General features: G+C 40.5%; 1 protein-coding gene across 1 annotated transcript in view; it reads right to left on the reverse strand.

The window, feature by feature from the left end:
• Positions 1–563: 563 nt before the first annotated feature.
• SLC1A2 (solute carrier family 1 member 2) overlaps positions 564–21,571 on the reverse strand; it is a 115,869-nt gene continuing 94,861 nt past the window's right edge. Inside the window, exons 7-11 of the mRNA XM_063117423.1 lie at positions 17,382–17,615; positions 11,156–11,350; positions 10,341–10,475; positions 5,412–5,643; positions 564–1,480 (exon numbers count right to left, since the gene is read on the reverse strand). Coding sequence (XP_062973493.1) covers positions 1,409–1,480; positions 5,412–5,643; positions 10,341–10,475; positions 11,156–11,350; positions 17,382–17,615 — 868 coding nt within the window. The 3' untranslated portion in view covers positions 564–1,408. The remainder of the gene's footprint in view (positions 1,481–5,411; positions 5,644–10,340; positions 10,476–11,155; positions 11,351–17,381; positions 17,616–21,571) is intronic.

Consider the following 21,571-nt stretch of genomic DNA (forward strand, 5'->3'; position numbering starts at 1 on the left):
TTCCTACCTGCTTGGGGGAAGATAATACCTTGTGTAATTTCCCAGAAAGATTACATCTTTCTCGCTCTAATTCGCAGGGTTTTGTTTTTGCCATAAATCAAGTCCTTCACCAGAAAATAGCTGCTATATGTTAAACAATATTAAACTTGCTAAACGTAATTAATTTCTTCTTAGATAAAAGAATGTCAAATAGATATTTGCTGGCAGACATCTCATTTGTAAAGAATAGCACCTCATTCCCTCTCAAATCTCAACAATATGCTATTTGCTGAGAGTTGAAGGTTGTTCTACTGAACTAGCTGCCCTGGAAATATCAACAGTACTATTAATGACATACCTTTCCATGGTCACTTAATGTGGCTAGATTCAGACAAATGCATGCCCAGTTTCTGGTTCCACAGAAAATTAGAAGTTGTTCTAGTAGCTGGGGTGCTTCACTGATATGAATAGCATACTTTCTGGAAATAGTTCTTAGCTCTAAAACCTACAACACATTTGTTCAACTCCACAATCTCAAGTTCACCTATTGGAAGTAAATCCCACTGAGATCAATGTGACAAAGATCCATGGGCAAAATTCATTCAAACCAGTTATGCAATGCTTCCCAGAGGGTTAAGCAAATGCATATGCTCACACACCACCATAAACAGCAAGTCACTTTTTCCGTGCTTTCAAGTTTAAAAAGAGTTAATGGTTTGCAGAACTGGGATAGAAGCTGGGCCTGCTGTGATGGAAATGAAACTCCCTGGGTGGGTGTGTTTCTGCATTTGTGGGGTGCTGGGTTTCAAGTTAATCCATTTAGAATTGGGGTGTAAGACCATACATTTGAAGATGGCTTGAAGAACAGGGAATCGAGGGTGTCATATGCCAAGTATTAATAAAGCGCATGTAAAACATTTACAATGATAATATATTACAGTCTAGAGTGCTATCTGTACTCAATACGTACCAAGGTGCTGGTTGACATGTTCAGCAGGAGGAGAGGCAATGAAAATACTGCATGGTTTACACAATACTTAATGCTTCTCACTCGACCTGAATCCCTGTAGCAAGCCAACTACTGTATATTGAGGCTTTTTGGTCTTTCCTCTTTGCAGCATCTACATTCTCTATGTCTTGAGTGAAAAGAGGAAGCCCAGCAAAATACATCTCTTAAACCAACAGAATGTCTTCCAGCTACATCCGTTCAAATGGTAACACAAGCAAGACAGATAGTTATGAATTATTTGTCCAAGATGCTAAAGGAACACTATGAGACCATTTCTAAGTTTCAGTTAACAGCATTAAGTAAGCAGATAGTTTTTATGCTAAATGAAAACGGTGGAAAATCTTCTTGAATCTTGATATCAGCTTTTACCAGAAGATAACTTCTGGGGTTTATTAAAGATGGATCTGGATTTCTTCTCCTTTATTTCTCATGTTTCCTAGGTTCTTCAACAGCACTGAAGTCTGCAGATTTGCCATTGGTTGCCAGGGTGACCTGTAAGTAATTTATCATCAACACCTAACTTAAAGTTCAAGGCACTTTTGTAAGAAAAGTTAAACAACAAATTGGAATATTTACAAGATTTACATTAAATCAATGTGTGAAAATATACATACATTTTTTAAAATTTTTGCATTGAATCAGTTCTGCCCTTTCAAATTTTCTCATTCTGTAGGAAAAACTCAAAATTACAATGATACACTCTCCGCAAAGAAGAATGTGGAGGAAATAGTTATTAGCTCTATAGGCCCAAAGTGCATATATAGATATATATGTGAATGTACACACATGCACACATATTACAAAAAAAGCTAAACAGTAAATGGCAGAATTGATTCACCACAAGGACAAGTTGGGAAATACCATTCACTACTATGTCTGGTTGTATATGATAAAGGTGCAGTTACAGTCAAGTCAAACAATTCTTAACAAGACTGCACTTTACTTACAAAACTACAACAGTCATATCAGAGTCTTGGTTAAAAGTTCACACTTCAATGTTAACTTGATAAATATTGTGGGAGACCAAGAATGGTCATTCATTCCATGGGAAATACTGGCTAGTAAGCAACATCTCAGCAGTCATTAAAAAAAAAGTCATCCTGCCATGCATACTCTTTTTCCAGTGGAGATGCACTATGCATGGCCAGATGAGCCCAAAAATGGCTCATGTACTTGTTTGACTGGACAGAAATGAACTGGACCTTTACATAGTAAGGGAGCCTTTCACCTAATTCTAAATGGAATCCCATTATTTCCTAGCTTACCTTCCATGTTACTGTCCTCAGCTTCACATGAAAGCTTAAAGCCAGGACTGTTATTCCACAAGATGGACAAACTGGATGCATGGAAGCATTGGGACATGAAAACATGACGGAATGCACCCATGTTTGAAACAAAGCCAGCCTTTTTCTTAGATAATTAAAGGGAAAGACATGCATTATAAAGAGCAGAATACACCACATATTTGGAGATTAAATTGCATGTTAGTTCACAAAAGAAGAAATGGGAAATGTGATAATAAAAAATACAGAAAAAAATCCATGCAATAATGGTCAATGTAGCTCGCTTATAACCATACATTAGCTGTGCAAAGCTATTAAACTAGGAAGCCATTTAGGATATAAAGAAAGTAGAAAGTATGTGTAATTGTATTAGTAATTGGGATAAAGAAACAATAACAAAATTCTGACCAGCGTTGCAGCAAACGGGTCCCCTACAGTGAATTTTTGCATTCACATTCAGTGCTGCTTCCTGTGTTTTAAACTTATTGGGAATGATGCTGTTAAATTTAATCACTTTTAAATCCCATTTATTTCTATGGGAAAGTTTTAAGTATGTACTTAACTCTTCTGTTCAAATCACTGAAACTTAGAGGTAAATCAATTTTGTGAGTGCTATACTCATTATTTTTAAAAACATGGAATTACCCTACACCATATCACATAGTTGACCATATCCAACCATGTGATATGAGGAGTTTAATACAGAGAAATACATTTTAAATTGACATCCTAGACCTTGGGCATGGCTAGACAAGGGGGTGGAAGGCAACGATCTCGTGTTTTTATGATCGTGAGATCGTCGCCCTTGTTTACATGTGGCGTGCGACATTACAGCCACCATTTTGGATTTATTTTTCTTAAAGGAGAAGGAGCGCATGAGCACTCCACTGAAATTGTTTTTTTTAAACAAACAAACAAACTTGCACTCCCCCTACCCCCAATGGGCATGGAGCTCTGTGCCCAGCCCCTTGCGTTACTCACAAGGAGCCATGAAAATCTGCGATGGTGGGCCACATGTTCCACGGTCTCGGGATCATCCTGAGACTGTGGAAAAATCAAAATTAATGGGTAGGGCGATATCCTGGGGAAAGGGAGGCATCATCCCTCCCTGCTCCCGGGATGCCCTGTGCGCCATGTGGATGCACAGGAAGATCCCGGGACGATCCCCGGGATATCGCCTTGTCTAGCCATGCCCATAGTATCCCAGTAATGGTGTCTGTCTTTGAAACTGGAAGTTTTCAATCACAAATATTGTGATTGAAAACTTTCAATCACAATATTTTTAGTTATAGGCATAACTTTGTGATTTTAGAAACCTAATCTGATACATTCTCCCCTTTCTCTCCACTGGATCTTAGAAATATCAGTATCAGGTAAGAGAACCTTGTTACAATCCATTACTCAAAATCAGAACTGGTGATGTCAGCCCATTACAACAGCACATTAGGTAAAGTTGCAATTGTAGATCTGCCTAAGAAAGCATCCATTCAGTTCAATTGTTAAGTCAGGTTCAGCATTCAGACATCATGATAAACTGTGGTTGTTTGTTATGTGAATAAGCCTAGGCAATCCACAGGCTCATGCATGCCCCCTCCCTTCTCCTCCACTGGCGTAGTCACAAGAAATAGATCACAAGTGTTCACTTCTAGTTTTGATTAACCACAGTTTAGTATTACATCTAAACTGTGGTTAATGTTAACTATGGTATGTTAAAACAAACCACCTCATAAACCATGGTTTTAAGTTGGCAAACCCCAGTTAAGAATAATCAGAGTTTGTCAGATTGAAATGATACATCAAGCTCTGGTTGATCAAAAATAGAACCAAAAACATCTGAATTGTCCCAGAGGAGAACAGTGGAGGGTGAATTGCACAATCCTAATCATGATGTTGGAACACAGCTGTTGTCAATCAGGCAAACCTTTGACCCAAAGGATCCAATATAGTTTCCCATTCAGCCTGTGGAGTTTTCTGAAGTTCACTTTTCTCATAGTCAAGACAATTATTGTTATTGGCCTTTCTTAAACTAAGTTATTTACAGACTGCATTAGATAGAAACCACAACACTGGCATAGTAATAGTGACTCAAAATGACAATGAAAACAAAGTATAGACATGCTGGGTGAGTGCAAGAGCTCCCAGATACTGAGGAAGTTCAACAGATGTGTCTGTACAGTGTGTCATGGAAAGCATTACTCTGGAAAAAACAACAACACCTGAATGTATGTTTTACTTGCGCCCATAACTGGGTGTGGGGCAAGCCCAAGAAAATGTTTCCTTTCTCATGCATTTCTTTGCCCTCTCTAGCCATGCTTAAATAAGAAGTGACCCATATTTTCTCCCTGGGCTTCCTACAGCTGAATCCTAGCTGTATTTAGTTGGGAGCACTTCTCCTGTATCAGTCCATTGGAATGAATATTTTTTGCTCCTGTTCATTGCAGTTGGGGTGGAGGGATGTACAAGAGATCTTTTGTGCAACTACCTTGTATTTTAACCATCTCATAAATATCTTTTCTAGCCTTAGTTAAGTGAATAAAATTTAGGGAGAAAAAAAATGTCTGGTTGACACTGAAGCCATTTCCACACTTGCCTTTTTTCCAGGGATCGTCCCGGGATCATCCCTGTGCGTGCAAATGACACACAGTGGATCCAGGGAGCAGGCAAGGACAATCCCTCCATTTTCTGGGATAATCCTTAGGTGTAGAAAGGGCCTGAATTTCCGAGGCGGGGTTGGGAGGCAATTATAATTACCCTCGTTGCCACAAAATATGCTCTCCATCTTAGCTATGGGGCTGAATCACAGCCTCTTTGGGGAAAGGAAACTAGGTGAAAGTCAGAATGGAATATGATGGAATATTCCTTCCGTATCATATTGCCTTCCATAACACATTGTGGAACACAATGTTATTTGTAAACATTGCATGCATTTGTAATTTAAACAATATTGCCAAAAAGAACAAATAAAATACAAACCCACATCTTTAAACTTATCAACATACTTAATGTCTGGCAATCGGTGTTGTCACCTTGTTATTAGTGATAAATGAAAAAAAAGTTACATGCAGGTTAAAAAACAAGGAGGGGAGATGAAGTATGAACGGCTAGATGCAAGTCTCAATATCCATAAATGTGAAAGGTACCTTGCACTCATCTATTATGACAGAGTTGTGAGCTGTATAAACACACTGGTTTGAGTTGTTTTCCCTATGGTTTTTCAGGTCATCGTAAATGGATTGAGTCTTGGTCATTTCGATATCTTCGTGCCCTTTGTGATGGGCATCAATGTTTTCCAACTCTGCTTTGGAGAGGTGATAGACAATGCCAGCTCCAAATGAATCTCCCACAACATTGACAGATGTTCTCATTCGGTCTCTGTAAGAGAAACAAACAAGCAAAAGAAGCAGAGAAAAATCAGTTTATCAGCTTACACTGTGGAAGGCTGAAATAGATCCGTGATCAGAAAAAATGAGCAATGCGAAGTTAAAGTAGAACTTAGTATCACAATGTCTTCTGATTTGTATTAATTATTTTACTTAAGGAATGTATACATTCCTTTGGCAATTCATATCCTACTTTCCTCTAAGTCTGATTGTTCCCACAGAGTCTTAGGATCTCTGAGAAATGTATAACCCATGTTCACTTTGTACAGAGAAATCCCCCCCCCAATCCAGCAGTACTTTAGTGCTAATTTATTCTTGTAAAGGCCCATCTGGTATGGTCAAGTGGTGATATGACTGCAGATTCTCTCATACTGAAAAACAGGAAGATCTGTGCAGGCATGAACCAATCCTACCAAGCTTCAAGGTGTATATGTCATAAGTTTGTGCAACTACTCTAGGCTTGGCTCCCGAAACGGTAGCCATGTTGTGCCCCTTTAAGAATGGCGGGTGGGGGTGGGGGACGACATGGCTACTCTCTGAGGACCAAAACAGATATTACATTAAACTTGTATCAAGCAGTGACATTTCACCCCCACCCCACCCCACCCTTCCCCTCCCTAATAGGTTCCTGATCATTTAGTCTTTTATAAATTCCCTTCTGAGATTATGCCCAGCTGTTTGTGACAAGTTGCGTTACTTAGAATGATGCATAAAAATGCCTTCCCCTTTTGTCTTCAGTGAGGGGAGATAACACAGAGAAACTGACTTCCTCACAGATCAGCAATCTAGTGTAGGGTGATATTTTTGCATTTTGCATGCATTCAGTAAAGCATCACCAAATGGAGATCAGTGGGTGGATAACACAGCATATGATCTTTATATTGCTGTGTGCATGTGAAATACTCATAACAAACCATTGACTCTAAACAAGCTGCCTATTGATGGCCTAGTTTTAATAGGGATGAGTGAGACAACCTTCACTTCCTAGGGAGCCACAAGACTCCCCCTGGTGGCTGCCTCCACGTTTTTGTGCTGTCACCCATGTGGTGATTTTCTCCAAGTCACATCAGTATTTTTTTACAGTGCTGTGCAGAAACTTTCCCCCTTCTTCTGAAGCTGTGGTGCAAACTGATGCCACGAAGGGTAATGTGTAACAGCCTTTGTAGGATGCCCATTCCATTTACACTGGGCAACATTCTACTTCACTTTATGATTTAGCACTGGGTCTAAGCGCTAAAATTAAAATGTTGTTTCCAGTGGATGATTTGGGGTCATAAAGCCAAAGGCTCAGTTTTACGCAATACCAAAAGGGAAGGAAAATAAAATATTCTTGCTAAATTTGCAAGAGTAGTTCTACATTTCAGCAAATGTTCTAGAAATTCGATCTGAACAATTTACACAAGACTCTTCTTCCTACTTCCTTGTTTTTCAGGGCATAGCATCTCTGTGTTGGAGACCTTTCTGTGACATTTACTAAGCTTGTCAATTTCCCCTTTGGAAAGTTACAGCTCTTGGCTACCACTAATGATACTGGATTAATTCCAGCTGTGGACAAATAGCACTGTTCTTTAAAATGCCACTATTTGTTAAGTCTAGAAAAGAGAAGAGTTCAGAAATTTTTAAAAAGAGCTCTTTGTGAAAGCCCTAAGTCTTTACCTCTCCTCTCCCACAGAGCGCATAAGACAAAATAGATCCATTCTGTTTTATATATTTGTAGAGATGGACTTTGCAACACAGTGCTATAGCAATTTTGAATCAAGATCTATGCAATGTAATAAAACGGGAGATGTTTGAATCCTTATAAACTATCGTTGTGAATCACTTTTGTTTTCTTAACAAGATTTGATTTCGAAGAATAACTATTTTAAAGTTTTTCATCATCTTTATTTTGAAAAGTCATAATACTCTTCATTCTTCCCAAGTTTCATCAACTTCAGTCTATAAATACTTCCCCAAAACTGTCATATCTTATATCTATGGCCTCTACACTGTATGGTCAGTTGCTTCTCAATTACAAAGTAATATATATTTCTCCTGTGTGTGTATTCCCCCGCCAATAACTTTAGCGGGGGAACGCTAATACAATTGTCCCTGATACAATTCATATGCCTGGTGTTGGGGAATTGGTGCAATAATTCAAATGAGATTGACTTTATCAACTCATTTTGATTAGCACATAGTGACTGGTTGTGTGCCTATATTTGCCATGTACCTTTGTCCCCAGAAATCCTCTTTATTTGATGGTTGCCTCAATTTATTCACATAACTGGTGGTGAGTATTTATTCTGCATGCATGGTGAAACAATTCACAGTATATGAGCATGTGCTGAATCAATCTGGACTGACCTCAAAAAGTAAGATGCATTGGAATTTAGACTACTTGCATCATAACAAGTTTAACAACAGCCATTGGCCATAGAGAAAGTTACTACTTCTTACAGTCACTTCATTAGTAACCACATCTGGAGCCACTTCAGGTACAAAATTAGTACACCAAAGGTCTTTCCATGTCGGATTTGTTATTGCCCTTACAAGCAAAAAAGAAAGAAAGAAAAAAGAAAGGGGGAGTATAGAATATTTATACCCTAAATATGCTATATAGATTACTATGTTTTTATTTAAATAATAATGTAAAAATTAGTTTTAAATAAGCCTCAAGAATGGTTGGGTACATCAGATTGAAAACTTTCTCAGTTATTTGTAAGAAGGTATTCATAGGACTGGACTGCAAAACTCCCAATTTCTCCACTGCATGTCTTCAGGCCTTCTAAGGTGTGAGCTTCCTTTTTATGTACTCCCTTGAAATGCTTTTTCTCTACCTGACCTTTTCTATTGAAGGACGTGTCATCACTGCAATTCCCCACAGGGGACAGGCATTTGTTTTTTACCCTAACATTACCTAATCCTACTCTGAGAAAGATCTGATAACAACAATGGAGAGCCTTTAGACCTGCCTTCCCACCCTGTATCTTGCCTCTGCTGGTGAGTTCTGCTCTGGACTCTGTCCATAAAGGAGGCAGGGCTCCTCTGTCAAGTGACGTCTTTGAAAATTCCATTTTCTTGAAACAACAAACGTCTACATACACACATTAATTTAACATCCTCCTACTAGCTACAAGTCTTGGCTCATTTTTGTTCCAATATAAACATGTATTTAAAGTATGAATTTGGTCCCCATAGTCCTACTTTGAGTCATGGTTTTCTATGAATATACTTACAAGACTCATATTTCCCCCCACCCCTTTGCCACCTCTCTGCTGGCTGTTGAGCCCCACCTGGTTTCCCATCTGCAGTGACATTTTCTATTCATTTCTCCAAAATTCAGAGTTCCAGGTAATTAATGGAGCAATCCTGTGCACATTTAGATAGAAAAAAGTTCTACAACTCCAAGCATTCCCCAGGCATAGCTGGCTGGGAAATGCTAGAAGTTGTAGGACTTTTTTTTGTCTAAACATTCATTTCACCCTAGTTTGGGATACGATTTTTGTAACAGCAGGTGTTACAACATCTGAGTTCTATAACATGAGCCTGAACCTTATGTATGTCATCAAAGGCTCATTTCTGAATCCTCCTACCTTCTTATGTCAGGCAGGTGGGGACTGGAGAGAGGGCTTCTTCTGTTGTGGCATCATGCATACAGAATGTTTTCCCCAGAGAGGCTCGCCTGGTATCAACTTTGATGTCTTTGTGATGCCAGGAGAAGACTCTCTTATTTGTGCAGGCTTTCCAGTGTGTACTGAAGTTGGTTTTTAAGTGATGGTCATATTGTTTGGCTGGATTTTGTTATTATGCCGTGCCGTGTCGCTTCTGCAATTTTAAGATTAGTACTGTGTTTTAATTATTGATTTCTGATGTATTTTGTTGTCCAAATATGTGAGCCACCCTGAGAATTTGTTAATTGGAAGAAAGCATAGAAATATGCCAAACATGCCCAAATAAACCGAACTTCAAAACTATTGAATATGTTATGGTAGGTGGCTATGGGAAGTTTCATAAATTATATAACTGATTAGGGGTTTGGCAAGAAACTAGACAGCAGAGAATGAAATGTGCTGTGTCACTCATCTGCATGAACCACACGGCAAACCCTGGGCATAACCAACAATCTAATGGATGGCTTTCTGCAGGCATGTGCATATATATCTATGACCATACCAAGAAATACATGCATTGCAGTCCTGGAAGCCCTGTACAGTCTGGATAAGCCTGAACTTTTCTAAGGTTCAGATGCAAATGCGTGCTCATCCACATCATTGTTTGCAGGCACATTTTCCTTAGGGAATAATTGCGGCATGCAAAGCTCTGTTACTTGTTTGGGTTCAGGCCTACGTTTCTATCCATTTTGCCAACTTCACGCCATTCCAGGTTAAGAAAAGGAATTTGAAATAGTTAGGGATGCCCCATGTTGCAGAAAGAACTGGCCACAATGGGCATGAGTAGAATTTATTATTCAGCTTGCATAAGTTTGCTACAATCTGATATTGCAACCAATTCACATGCATTTCCCTTAAATGGATTATTGCACACACAGTGGTCAGTTGCTGGAGACCCAAGAGTACTGCTCATATCAAGTATTACCCATAATGGGGGAACTGACACCCACATAGTTAGTTAATCCACTACCGACTGTGCAGTTAATCACGATTTTGAAAAAAAAAAGTTCAAAATAGTTTATTTGATGTTACTTACAAGAGCCAGTCTACAGCAACAAGTAAGCTGATGTCCTGCGTGGGAAGACCTACAGCGGTGAGGATGAGAAGCATGGTTACCAGTCCTGCACTGGGTATACTTGCAGCTCCAACACTGGCAAGGGTAGCTGTCAGGCTGTAAAATTAAAACACATCTGCTTGTTTAATTGGAATTTTCTCTAAATATTTATCTTATGATTACTGGAATTGCACAAATAGGCTCTGGCTGCGAACTGTTCCAAATTGTATAGAAATGCAGTTTTTCCCATTAATTCAGGAGAGCCTCTAATACTTTGTATTTAAGAGCCTTCTGGTTGAGCTTTTTTTATTTAATTAACGCAGCTGTCTTTTGAATGACAAAATAATGATTTTGCAAAATCATTTCCCTTATAATAAATACTCCCATTTAAGGTTTTTGGGTGAAAACAAAATGTGATTCATTAATCCAAGCTAACTGGAGTTAATCTGAGTTTTCCTGCGTTTACAATCGAGTACAATAAAAATCTCTATTCAACATATTAAGATGATCTTTGAAACTAGATTTTAGACAAGAGTATGGGGTCACTTCACATGCTACAAGCTGCTGCATAGTAATCACTTTCTTGTGGGGAACTAGGTAATTTCCATGTGTAGGTTGTTAGGTTGTCCTACTTGTGGGTAAATGGTTATTCAAGATGGTATTGGGAAATTTCAGACAATTGTGACTTTCACAAAATGAAGATGCTATGAAATGAAAGCTTCCGTATTCATTCTGGTTTGGAAACATCAAGCTACAGAATATTCAAGCTTTTAACTAGTGCAGGACAAGAAACCCACCTGACAGTGACTATCTGTCCACCGTCCAATGCAATTCCATTCATCTGTGCTATGAAGATGGCAGCCACTGCTTCATAAAGGGCAGTTCCATCCATATTAATAGTGGCCCCAACAGGTAAGACAAATCTTGTCACACGCTTATCAATGCCCAAGTTTTCTTCAAGGCAGCGAAAGGTAACAGGTAATGTACCAGCACTGAAGAGCCAAGTGAAATGGAAGAGAAGCAGGGATATTATATATTAAATGTTGACTTCACGGGACAATCAGATAACTTTATTGACACTTTGAGATGGCAGCCACCTCAAACACCCATCAAACAGGTCTCTCCCAAACCAGTTGAATGTCTCCCTCCTCTGCTCTGGAAATAGAGCCTATGGCTATAAAGTTAGCTATACAAACTTAGATATAAACTTAATGAAGTTTATGCCTAAGTTTATAACAAAGCCAGTGAAGGCTGGTAGCTCTGATAGTGGAGTGGTGAATCCACTCTGGATTTCAGTCAGAACCAGTTCAGAACTCTAAAGGAGCTATCCAATGTGCCTTTGGTTCCAAATGAAACCCAGAACAGATTCACTGCCTCACTATGTCGGAGCCACTGGCCTCCACTGGACCAAGGCAGTCCATATCCTTGCAAATGTTTAGGCTTTGATAACTACAGAAGAGGGCCAAAGTAGACATAATGCTAAATGTATAATTAGAAAACACATCGGCTAGAAAAAAATATAGCAGGAACAAGGAGGTGTTTTTTCTTCTGAAAGCAGTGTGCAGGGAGGTTTAACCCTTCCATTCCCGACTGTGATCCCAATGAAAAGTGTCCTCCCCACCCGTGTGGCTGCGAGCCTTAGAATAGTAGTCTAAAAGTCAATGGGATCCTTCCCCCTGCATGAAGGAAGGGATGCTGGATTGCAATCTTATATGGAAAGGCTTTATCCAGTATGGGTGAATGATTTTCATCAAGATTTTCATAATATATATCTATATTTATCTATCTATATATGGGGTGTGCAAGGTGGGTTTTCTCCACCTGAGCCAGAGCTCCATTGAGGTGATCCTTTGCCCCGATTTCGGAGTGGCTCCCTCTTACTGTGCCCCATCGGAATACCCATTGGAGAAACACCCCTTTTCAGATAACTGCTCTAATCAATGGAAATTAATCAAATGCTTACAGCTCCCTCATTTATAAAGATAAAGAGATAAAACTTGGCACTGTGATAGCTCTTAAGGAGGGCTTTAGCCCCGCCAAGTTTGAATCAGATCAGTTCATGATTTGATTTTTTAAGGATTTTTTTTTTTTAAAAAAAAATCCACTCCAGCCTTCTCCAATCTGGTACCCTCCAGTTCTATTGGAGGGTACCAGGTTGGACCCCCCCCCCCCTACACTGGGAGCCCAGCCACTGAAATGAAGAGCTTGCCTGTTCCTGACTCAGGTGTAGGAGCCTCCTCCCATATGTACCTGCCCGGACCCTAAGGTCATCTTCAGGGGTCCTTCTCCGTGAGCCCCTGCCAAAGGAAGGGAGGCAGGTGGCTACCAGAAGGAGGGCCTTTTCTGCTGTGGCACTCCAGCTGTGGAATGAGCTCCCTAAGGAGGTTCGCTTGGCACCTACATTATATGCTTTTAGGCGCCAGGTGAAGACCTTTTTATTCTCCCAACATTTTAACAATCTATAAATTTTAAATAACATGGTTTTAAATTTGTAATTTTGCATTGCTGCTGTTTTTATCTGGTTGAGCTTTTATATTGTATTTTATATTATGGTTTTATACTGTTGTTTTATACTTTGAATGGTTTTATTTTTGTGAACCGCCCAGAGAGCTCCGGCTATTGGGCGGTATAGAAATGTAATAAATAAATAAATAAATAAGCTTTCTCACTCACAATGCCAGTCAGCCCAGAAGCACTTTCAATGTGGAAATGTGGATGATTGACTTCTATGAGTCCAAGCAGAGATACACTCCCTCTCTCTCCCCCCCCCGCCCCCACCACAGCCAGAATTAGCAGCCAGTTAGTGTTTCCCACTCCCCTGAACACTGCAATTGGAGGAGAATACAGTCACGGATAGCGCTGTGGCAATTCCTAATTGGTTAGCCACAGAAGTCAATATCAAAGCTACCCCTCAGCATCTTCCAAATGTGGAAATATTCAATTTAGACACACATACACATACATACACACACACACACACACACACACAGAGAGAGAGAGACAGAGACAGAGACTGACAGGGACAGACAGACAGAGACAGTGAGAGAGCAGGATAATTTCAGAGAATTTAGATGCTCAATTGGGCACATCTTCGCTCCAATATTAATCAATGGGTTTGGAAGTGGCCAACCTCCGTTCTAGAAGATCGAATGCTCCGCGGATGTTTGCGGTTACCAGATAATTTGGGGGCAGAGTGCACAACCCATATATATATATATATATATATATATATATATGTGTGTGTGTGTGTGTGTGTGTGTGTGTGTGTGTGTGTGTCAAGATTTCTAATGATTTGTTTACCATCATCTCTAATTTGGACTTACATGTGTTGGATCTATAGTGGAAAGTACAGAAAGTCTTTTGTATCCTTTTCATTGAACTCTGGATATACAAGGAAGTATGTTGTGCACATTAACAGAGATAAGAAGCAACCATTGCTCTATTTCTCTTGAATGAAAGCTTTTAAATTGCCTTGGCATTCATTTTACAATAATACACGTCATGAGATTTCCCCATAGTGCCTCAGGACTGGCCTATATAGCACCAAATCATTAGAACTGAAATTCCTAAAGTTTATTGTAGTGATTACATGAGCAACATGTCCAACCAACTAGATGATGCTGTGCCATATCCTTAGCTAAACTTCTCTGTCTTGCCTTGTTGTTCTTTGTCTTTTCTCTGTCTTTTTTTGCTTTGGAAGTTCCTGTATTTATGACAGAGGTCTGCGCCACTGGTTTAAGTTGCAGATCTCAAAGCAATATGTTCCCTTAAATGAGTATTACAACTGGTGGCAGCAGCTTTGAAATGGCAAAAATCTTATTGCCTGTGAAGAAATATACCGTTCATTCAGATGGGCCTGGAACCAGACACACCTGGCTGATTTTGAGCTTTTAGTCTCGCTAAGTGAGTGGATTAACCAGAAAGCAATGCAGTACTTTGCAGGATTTCTAGAGTGATGGAAAGGCATTTTTACCTACAATTTCTAGTGCAGATTGTGGCTCATCCAAGCAGTTCTGAACACACTTAAAAGGCCATTGTGAGGGCAGCTTGTCCTTTTGAAATGCAGGAAGGAATGGCAAGCTAGGAAGAGGCAAGAGGGAGGAAGTTTTGCATTCACCTTTATGTGCTCTGAAAAAGCTATTTTATCCCTGCTCCTCTGTAACCCAAGTGATGACTTAAGTGAAGTAGAACCTACTCAGCCAAATATGGATAGTAATGTCTAAGGTGACTAGTATCTCAGAGTCTTTCTAAAATGTGGGGGTTAAGAATGGTACAGCTGATCATAGAATCATGTAATCATAGAATGGGAGAGTTGGAAGGGGCCTATAAGGCCATCAAGTCCAACCCCCTGCTCAATGCAGGAATCCTCTTTAAAGCATTCCTGACAGATGGCTGTCCAGCTGCCTCTTGAATACCTCTAGTGGGAGAGCCCACAGCTTCCCTAGATCAATTTCCCCTCCTCATGGTAATAGGGTTGCAGCCTGGGCCAGGTCCCCGTAAAGGGTATTCTTCCAAACCCCAAGCTTGGACCCTAATAAAACGCAGGTTGCTGGCTACTTCTGGTTGCCATGGAAACTGGAGAATAAAGAGAAGTAATTTCATAGAGATACTTGGGAAAGGGGGGGCTGACAATAGCTGAGAATATCTGTTTGAAACTTGAGAAAGAAAAGAGTTCTTTTTTTTCTGTCGGAAAGACTTAGAAGAAGCTGTTCGAAGGAAAAGCAGAAAGTGCTGTTTGATTGAAGGACATCTCAGACTTCTGAGTCTATAGAAGAGGGAAACCAGAAACAGTCCAGCAGCTACACTGAAATTGGTGTTAAAGGGAAGCCCGGGATCAGAAATATTGGCAGATGACTGACAGAGATGTGAAAAAAATGTTTTCCAAAAATTCCAGTGTAAAAATGGAGGCACCCATTTTTCTGTCCCCCCACCCCCAACAGCTATTTTTTCTGGGGTTTCCCCTTTAATTTTCACAACTCTAGTGAACGACACTGAGTTTTGTCAGGTGGGTGGACTACCAATCATGGGCTATTTCCATGCAAATTGAACAACTTATACACTAGGAAAAAATGCAGATAAAGTGTGCGCCAGAGTCATCAGTGGATTACAAATGAAATAAAAGTAAGCTATTCAAAGGTTGAACAAATAAAGTGGGACTAGGGGTGTATGGATTTTGTAAAAATTCTCTTCTGTATGTGCTTTGCAGATTCTCAGATACCTTTGGTTCTATCGTCTGCTCATTTGCACTTGAAAAAATGTGTGTGTCCCCAATGCACAAATCCTCTCAGAATATACATTTTCATGCTTTTTACATAGTTTTCTATGACTAAATTTGCATAAAATTCTGGAAAGTTTAAAAAATGTCTGCAAGTTCACAGAATCCAAGCAACTCAGGAAAAGCTGGTCCACTGAGGAATCTGGAGGTCAAATTGACTACATTGCAGATTTCTCTGACCTCCCTAAGAGGGTCACCAATGATGCCCTTTGCCTATAGCACCATTTTGTCCATGGTGAACCCTGGAAAAGCCCTCTCCACCTCCCCCCCCCCCCGATTCCAGCAGCTATAAAGAAGGCTGAAAAGAAGGCTACAAGCTGAAGCAATGATTTCAACCACAGCAAGTGGCTAAAGTGCTGGACTGGGAGTCAGGAGATCTGGGTTCTAGTCCCCATTTGGCCATGGAAACCCACTGGGTGACTTTGGGCCAGTCACAGCCTCTCAGCCCAACCTTCCTCACAGGGTTGTTGTTTGTTTATTTATTTATTTATTTATTACACTTATATACCGCTCCCATAGCCAAGCCTGTTGTGAGGATAAAATGGAGAGGAGGATTATTTATGCTGCCTTGGGTTCCTTGGAGGAAAGAAGGTGGGATATAAATGCAATAAATGCAAATGCAATGAACCAACTCTGGGTGTTTGAGTGTTGTACATATGTGAAGAAGAGAAATTGTAAAACAGGAGGAGAACATTAGGTCTGTAGAGCCTATAGCTATCTTACATTTTAGGTGAATTGATAAGGTAGTAGCAATTGCTCAACTAAATTCTATGTATTTATTTTTGCTCCCCAAATATGTCTACATTTATTGTTTATTTCATTTATATTCCATATTTCTTCCCCAAAACTTGGTGCTCAAGATGGCTTCACACAAAATCTCATTTTTGTGAAAGGAGCAGTGGGGCAGAGTGGAGTGGAGGGGTTCATAGTTTTCAGGCAGAAATCCATTCCATGAGGATTTGAACATCCCCTGGGGTAAGTATTATAAACAAAATGGTGGATCCAGAGATAAGCTGGAAGAAGGGGATGGGCAGAAGGTGTCTTTCCTGCCCACTCTCCACCCTTCCAGTAGTCCCCCAAGCCCCTTGAAAAGTGGTTTCCTACTCACTGAAAGCCCCCCTCAGGCTCCCATGTCACAGCTCAGCCCATTCAACAGGGCCCCGCAGCCCACATAGAGCCTTTGAGGGGGGATGCTTGTGGAAAAGTCACTCTCTACCCACCATCTTCCAGTGTCATTTCTCTACATCTCTATTAGAATGTAAGCCTAAGCAGCAGGGTTTTGCTATTTTATTGTTTTACTCTGTACAGCACCATGTACACTGATGGTGCTATATAAATAATAATAATAATAATAATAATAATAATACATCCAACTCAAAGTATTTACAGTAGCACCACATGCATTGTTCCCTCTGTAAATATTAATGCTCAGCTGAAGTATTCAGTTCAGCTTTAAAAAAATCATTGAGGAAGGGAAACATCCATGAAGACTGAATCCAGTCTTTTTGGGGATGATATTCTAAGAGCTTTCAGAGGGATGGTCTTACTTTTAAATATGAGGTGAATTTACCAATGGTTCATCCCCCCCATTTATTTATTTATTTATTTATTTATTTATTTTTTAAAAAAAACCCTGCTGCAGCAGCATCAATCCTAGGGGCATGAGTGGGGGTGGGGAATATGATTCCAAGAAAGGGGGAAGTTATTTGTCAAATCTTTAGTCAAAAGCTGCATTTTATATCAAATACCTTGAAGCAGTGCCTAAAGCAGTGATCCATGCTTGAAATATGCCAACAAAGAATGAGAAGGGATTTTTCCTTGTTATGACAAAGTACAACAAAGGCAAAAAGATCCCGCCATGGATGAGAAGGCCTATGATCACAGTTACCATGTACATCCCAAGTTGCCTAGCAACTACTTCCAAGTCTTTGATAGCAATGATTTTTCCACAGATGAGACAGGCAATGCCCAGTGGAGAATACCTAGAAGACACAAAATATAATAATAATAATAATAACAACAACAATAATAATAATAATATACAGGAATGCATTTAAAGATATATCTGGCTCAAAATGAGTTTAGCACCATGGATAGCTTCTTTATAGTTCTGGCTGATTCTGGCTGAATGGAATGGAATCACAGCCCCACCGAAAACAGAACTTCTAGACTCCACTGTCCCTACTCTACTCCCACAAAAAGCCCAGTGGATATATAAGGAAGACTTGATAGAAGTATACAAATGCACTACCTGAGGTTGTTCTCATGATTAAAATTGATTTAACCATCAGAATTGTCACCTTGTCCTTTACACATCCCATTTTCTATCATTTCAAAGTTGATAGTTTTTTTCCCTTAAGACACATGAAGTCTATATAACCTTTTAACAATATTAACACTGCAAACAAGACCATGTCCCACATAAAGAAAAGAATGGAACCTTTTTTTTAAGCCCACATAGAAGTTGTTCATCCACTATATTTGTTAAGGCCAGGTTGCATTCCGTCCAGTTGTATCCTTTCATTTGGGTCACTGGAGAAATCTCTGATCAAGCCTGACATCCACAGCTTTTCTCCGTATCTTGGAATGTTGAAAGTATTTTCCATGAGACTTTTCTACTGATAATGAAAAACTGGCTCTGATCACGAAGGACGATGACCTCAACAACCCAAATTTTGATTCAAGGAAAAATAATTTGGCCACATAGAGGGGTAGACAGAGAATCTTGATAAATAAAGTTTTGTAGTAATTAACCAGAAATCATGCTTATAAGGATTACCTGGCAAAGCACGGCAGAATTCTTGACAGCAATGTTAAGCCTTGCAAATAAGTTCACAAACGTTATTATCCCAATAATATTTTACGACCTCTGGGTCCCACTTAGCTATCTTCATCAGCAGTAGCATACTGAAAGTCTCAAGAGAAAAAAGGAACTAACTAATTCCAGTCTACAGATGCTTACCTGCCAAGAGCTTAATCTTATTCACCACAGATAGACAGTTTGTGCAAGCCTATGCAACTTTTACCATAATAATATTGCCACCTTTTGTTAGAACATTTCCCATCCCTGAACGCCCTCACTATCTGATGATGGGAGATGAGATTGCGCTGCTTTAGGCTGCAGAAAGTGGCTGGGAGAGCACCATGACAGCACTGGCCATGTATTGGATAGGGAGAGAGTGCCTTGATTCTGTCCAGGGTCCCCAGGTCTCTAATAGAGCACCTGCCCACTAGGACAGCAATTAAATCTGTGGAGGAGAAAATAAGCACTGGGATTCAGCCCAGTCACTCCTTTGAAGAGCATAGATTTTTCCAAGTCCTTGGTTGCAAACAGTGAAAGCTGGTGGCTCCAATTTCAGTGGGGCTGTGCATCCGTTCTGGGTTTCAATCAGAATCAGTCAAAACTCTAAAGGACCTATCCAAGATGCTGCAGACTATTTGGGATAAAGTTCACCACTTTAGATAGGTTATTTAGAGTTCTGGCTGGTTCTGACCGAAACACAGAATGGATTCACAGCCCCATTGTAATCGGAGCCACCAGGATCCATTGCTTGCAAGACAGATCACTAATAATTTTGGGGGGTGGAGAAAGACCCTAAGGCTTGGTCCAGTCCCCCACCCCATAACACCTTTCTTCACGGTGATGTTTCCTGCCAGGCAGATTGGAATGGCTGCCAGGGCTGTCTTCCAGTTACTGAAGTTTTCATTGCCTGTGCCACTAAGTCTGGGCATTAAAAGGATATGCATCAAAACTTGTTGGCCAACTTACAACACCTGTTGATAAAATTGGAGAAGCAATTTTTTTTTGTTTCTTTTGTATATCTCCTATGATCCATCCCCTCCTGTAGTTCAAAATGGCATCCCAGTCATTACAGTTTTTGTGAACCGCCCAGAGAGCTTCGGCTATTGGGCGGTATAAAAATGTAATAAATAAATAAATAAATACAGTGAACTGGTGGCTTGTCTGTACCTTCCACAGACAAATAGAGGTGCTGTCTTCATGGCACTGGGTTGGCGTCGCCTCCCTCCACAATCCCGCGCTTTCCCTCTCCTGGGGCGGCATTGGGCAATCCTGACACCGAGCAGGGAGCGTGGGGGTTCTGGGCGGCCATCTGGGTCCCAGAGCTGCCCCTGCTCTCTTCTTAGTGGAAGGTGACCAATTGCTGGTCGCCTTCCACCAGACTCCTCTCCTAGGTTGGCCCCAAATTTGCTGCAGAGTGACGTTACATGGCAGAAGCCCCGTGTTGACGTCGCTCCCTTTGAGAAAGTCGGGGTAAATCCTGACTTTTTCAAAATGTAGCATCATGGGGAAGCCCAGCGGTAGTGGCGAACCTGCGCCTGTGTCATCTAACCGACAGAGCATGGGTCCACAGCCACCATGGGGATTTCCCTGCATATAGACAGTCCCAAAGTAGCCCTCCTCCTACCCAGGACCAAGTGCTAAAAACACTCAGGTCAGAACCAATGGAGACATGGAAAGTGGAAAAGCTTTCTTTAATGACCCATTTTTAACATTTACTTTAACATTAACTGTTTTTCACTGTAAAACTTTCTTTACCCTGCTCTTCACTTTGGATACATATTGATTTTGGGTGGGTGGGGGGACTGAAACAAGTGAAAAAGATGCCTGCTTTCCATCTGACCTTAGCATGAACTAAGCATTACTCAGAAGCAGCAATTGATCACCTCTCTGTGAGCTTCTCACATTCACTGTTTTCCACACTGTTTCTGCAGGTGGTGCCATGCAGTCTCCTTCCTGAAATATTCACTGAGGATAATTCTTACAGAAATTGTTACAAAGCATCCACACCAGATGCCCAGGTTTGTTTTATGTTCTTATAGGGCTCACGAGAGTTTCATAAATCACCGAAGTTGCTGGAGGGGATGGCTCTTTTTCCTTGGAGAGTAGCCATAAATATCTGGAGAGAACGTACTTTTGGATATAAATGAAAGGAATCTCATCTCCCTCTATACAGGGGCCATAGCTCAGTGTGACAGGGCACATACTTTGCATGCAGAAGGTCCCAGTTTCGATCTCCCACATCTCCAGGTAGAGGTAGAATCCTGCCTAAAGCTCTGGAGAGCCACTGCCAGTCAGTGTTGACAATACTGGGCTAGATGGATCAATGGTCTGACTCAAGCTCATCAGAGGAGCGTTTTATAGCTCACTCGCTACTAGTTCTTTTGAGGTCAACACAATGTTTTCTGGTACAGGAAATCTGTGAGCATGAGGCATTGAGTTAAATATACAGAAACCAAGCAACAACCTCTTTCAATTCTCGAATGAGCCAGGATGCGGGTTGGTGTAGCGGTTACCTTGTGGACCTTGGGTGAACCCCACCCATGCTTCCTCTCTGTCTGCCTAGTTGTTGTGAGGATAAAATGAATAACTCTCATGTGTGCTACTCTGAGCTTTTTGGAGTAAGAACAGGATGCACATTTTGAAAACAAACATACGAGTTAATGATTGCAGTTTCAAACCAATATAGAGAAATATGTAATTGCAGAAATTGAAGATGAGAGATAAAAAATAAAAGATACCCAGTATTAGAGATGTGAAGGCCTGGGGGAGAAAACAGAGGGGAAATGGGGAGTGGAGTGGAGTGGAATGGAAAAATAAACCATGCCCCCTCCCCACCCTCATTTTTCCTAATTCCCCTCCTCCTCCAACTCTTCACATCTCTACCTAGGATACAATAGGGTTTGGTATTAGGGTGACCATATGACCGGATTTGCCCAGATTTGTCCAGGTTTTTGATGACAAATCAGGGAGGGGGAGGGGAAATCTGGATTTTCCCAATCTTCCCCAGCCAAAGGGCAGCTCTAATGGGAATTAACAAAAATGCTTATAACTCCGTCATTTTAAAGATAAAGACATGAAACTTGGCATGATGGTAGTTCTTAGGTAGGGCTTTAGTCATACCAAATTTGAAACAGA

This window comes from Elgaria multicarinata, chromosome 2 (assembly GCF_023053635.1).
Source record: "Elgaria multicarinata webbii isolate HBS135686 ecotype San Diego chromosome 2, rElgMul1.1.pri, whole genome shotgun sequence".
Taxonomy (NCBI): Eukaryota; Metazoa; Chordata; class Lepidosauria; order Squamata; family Anguidae; genus Elgaria; species Elgaria multicarinata.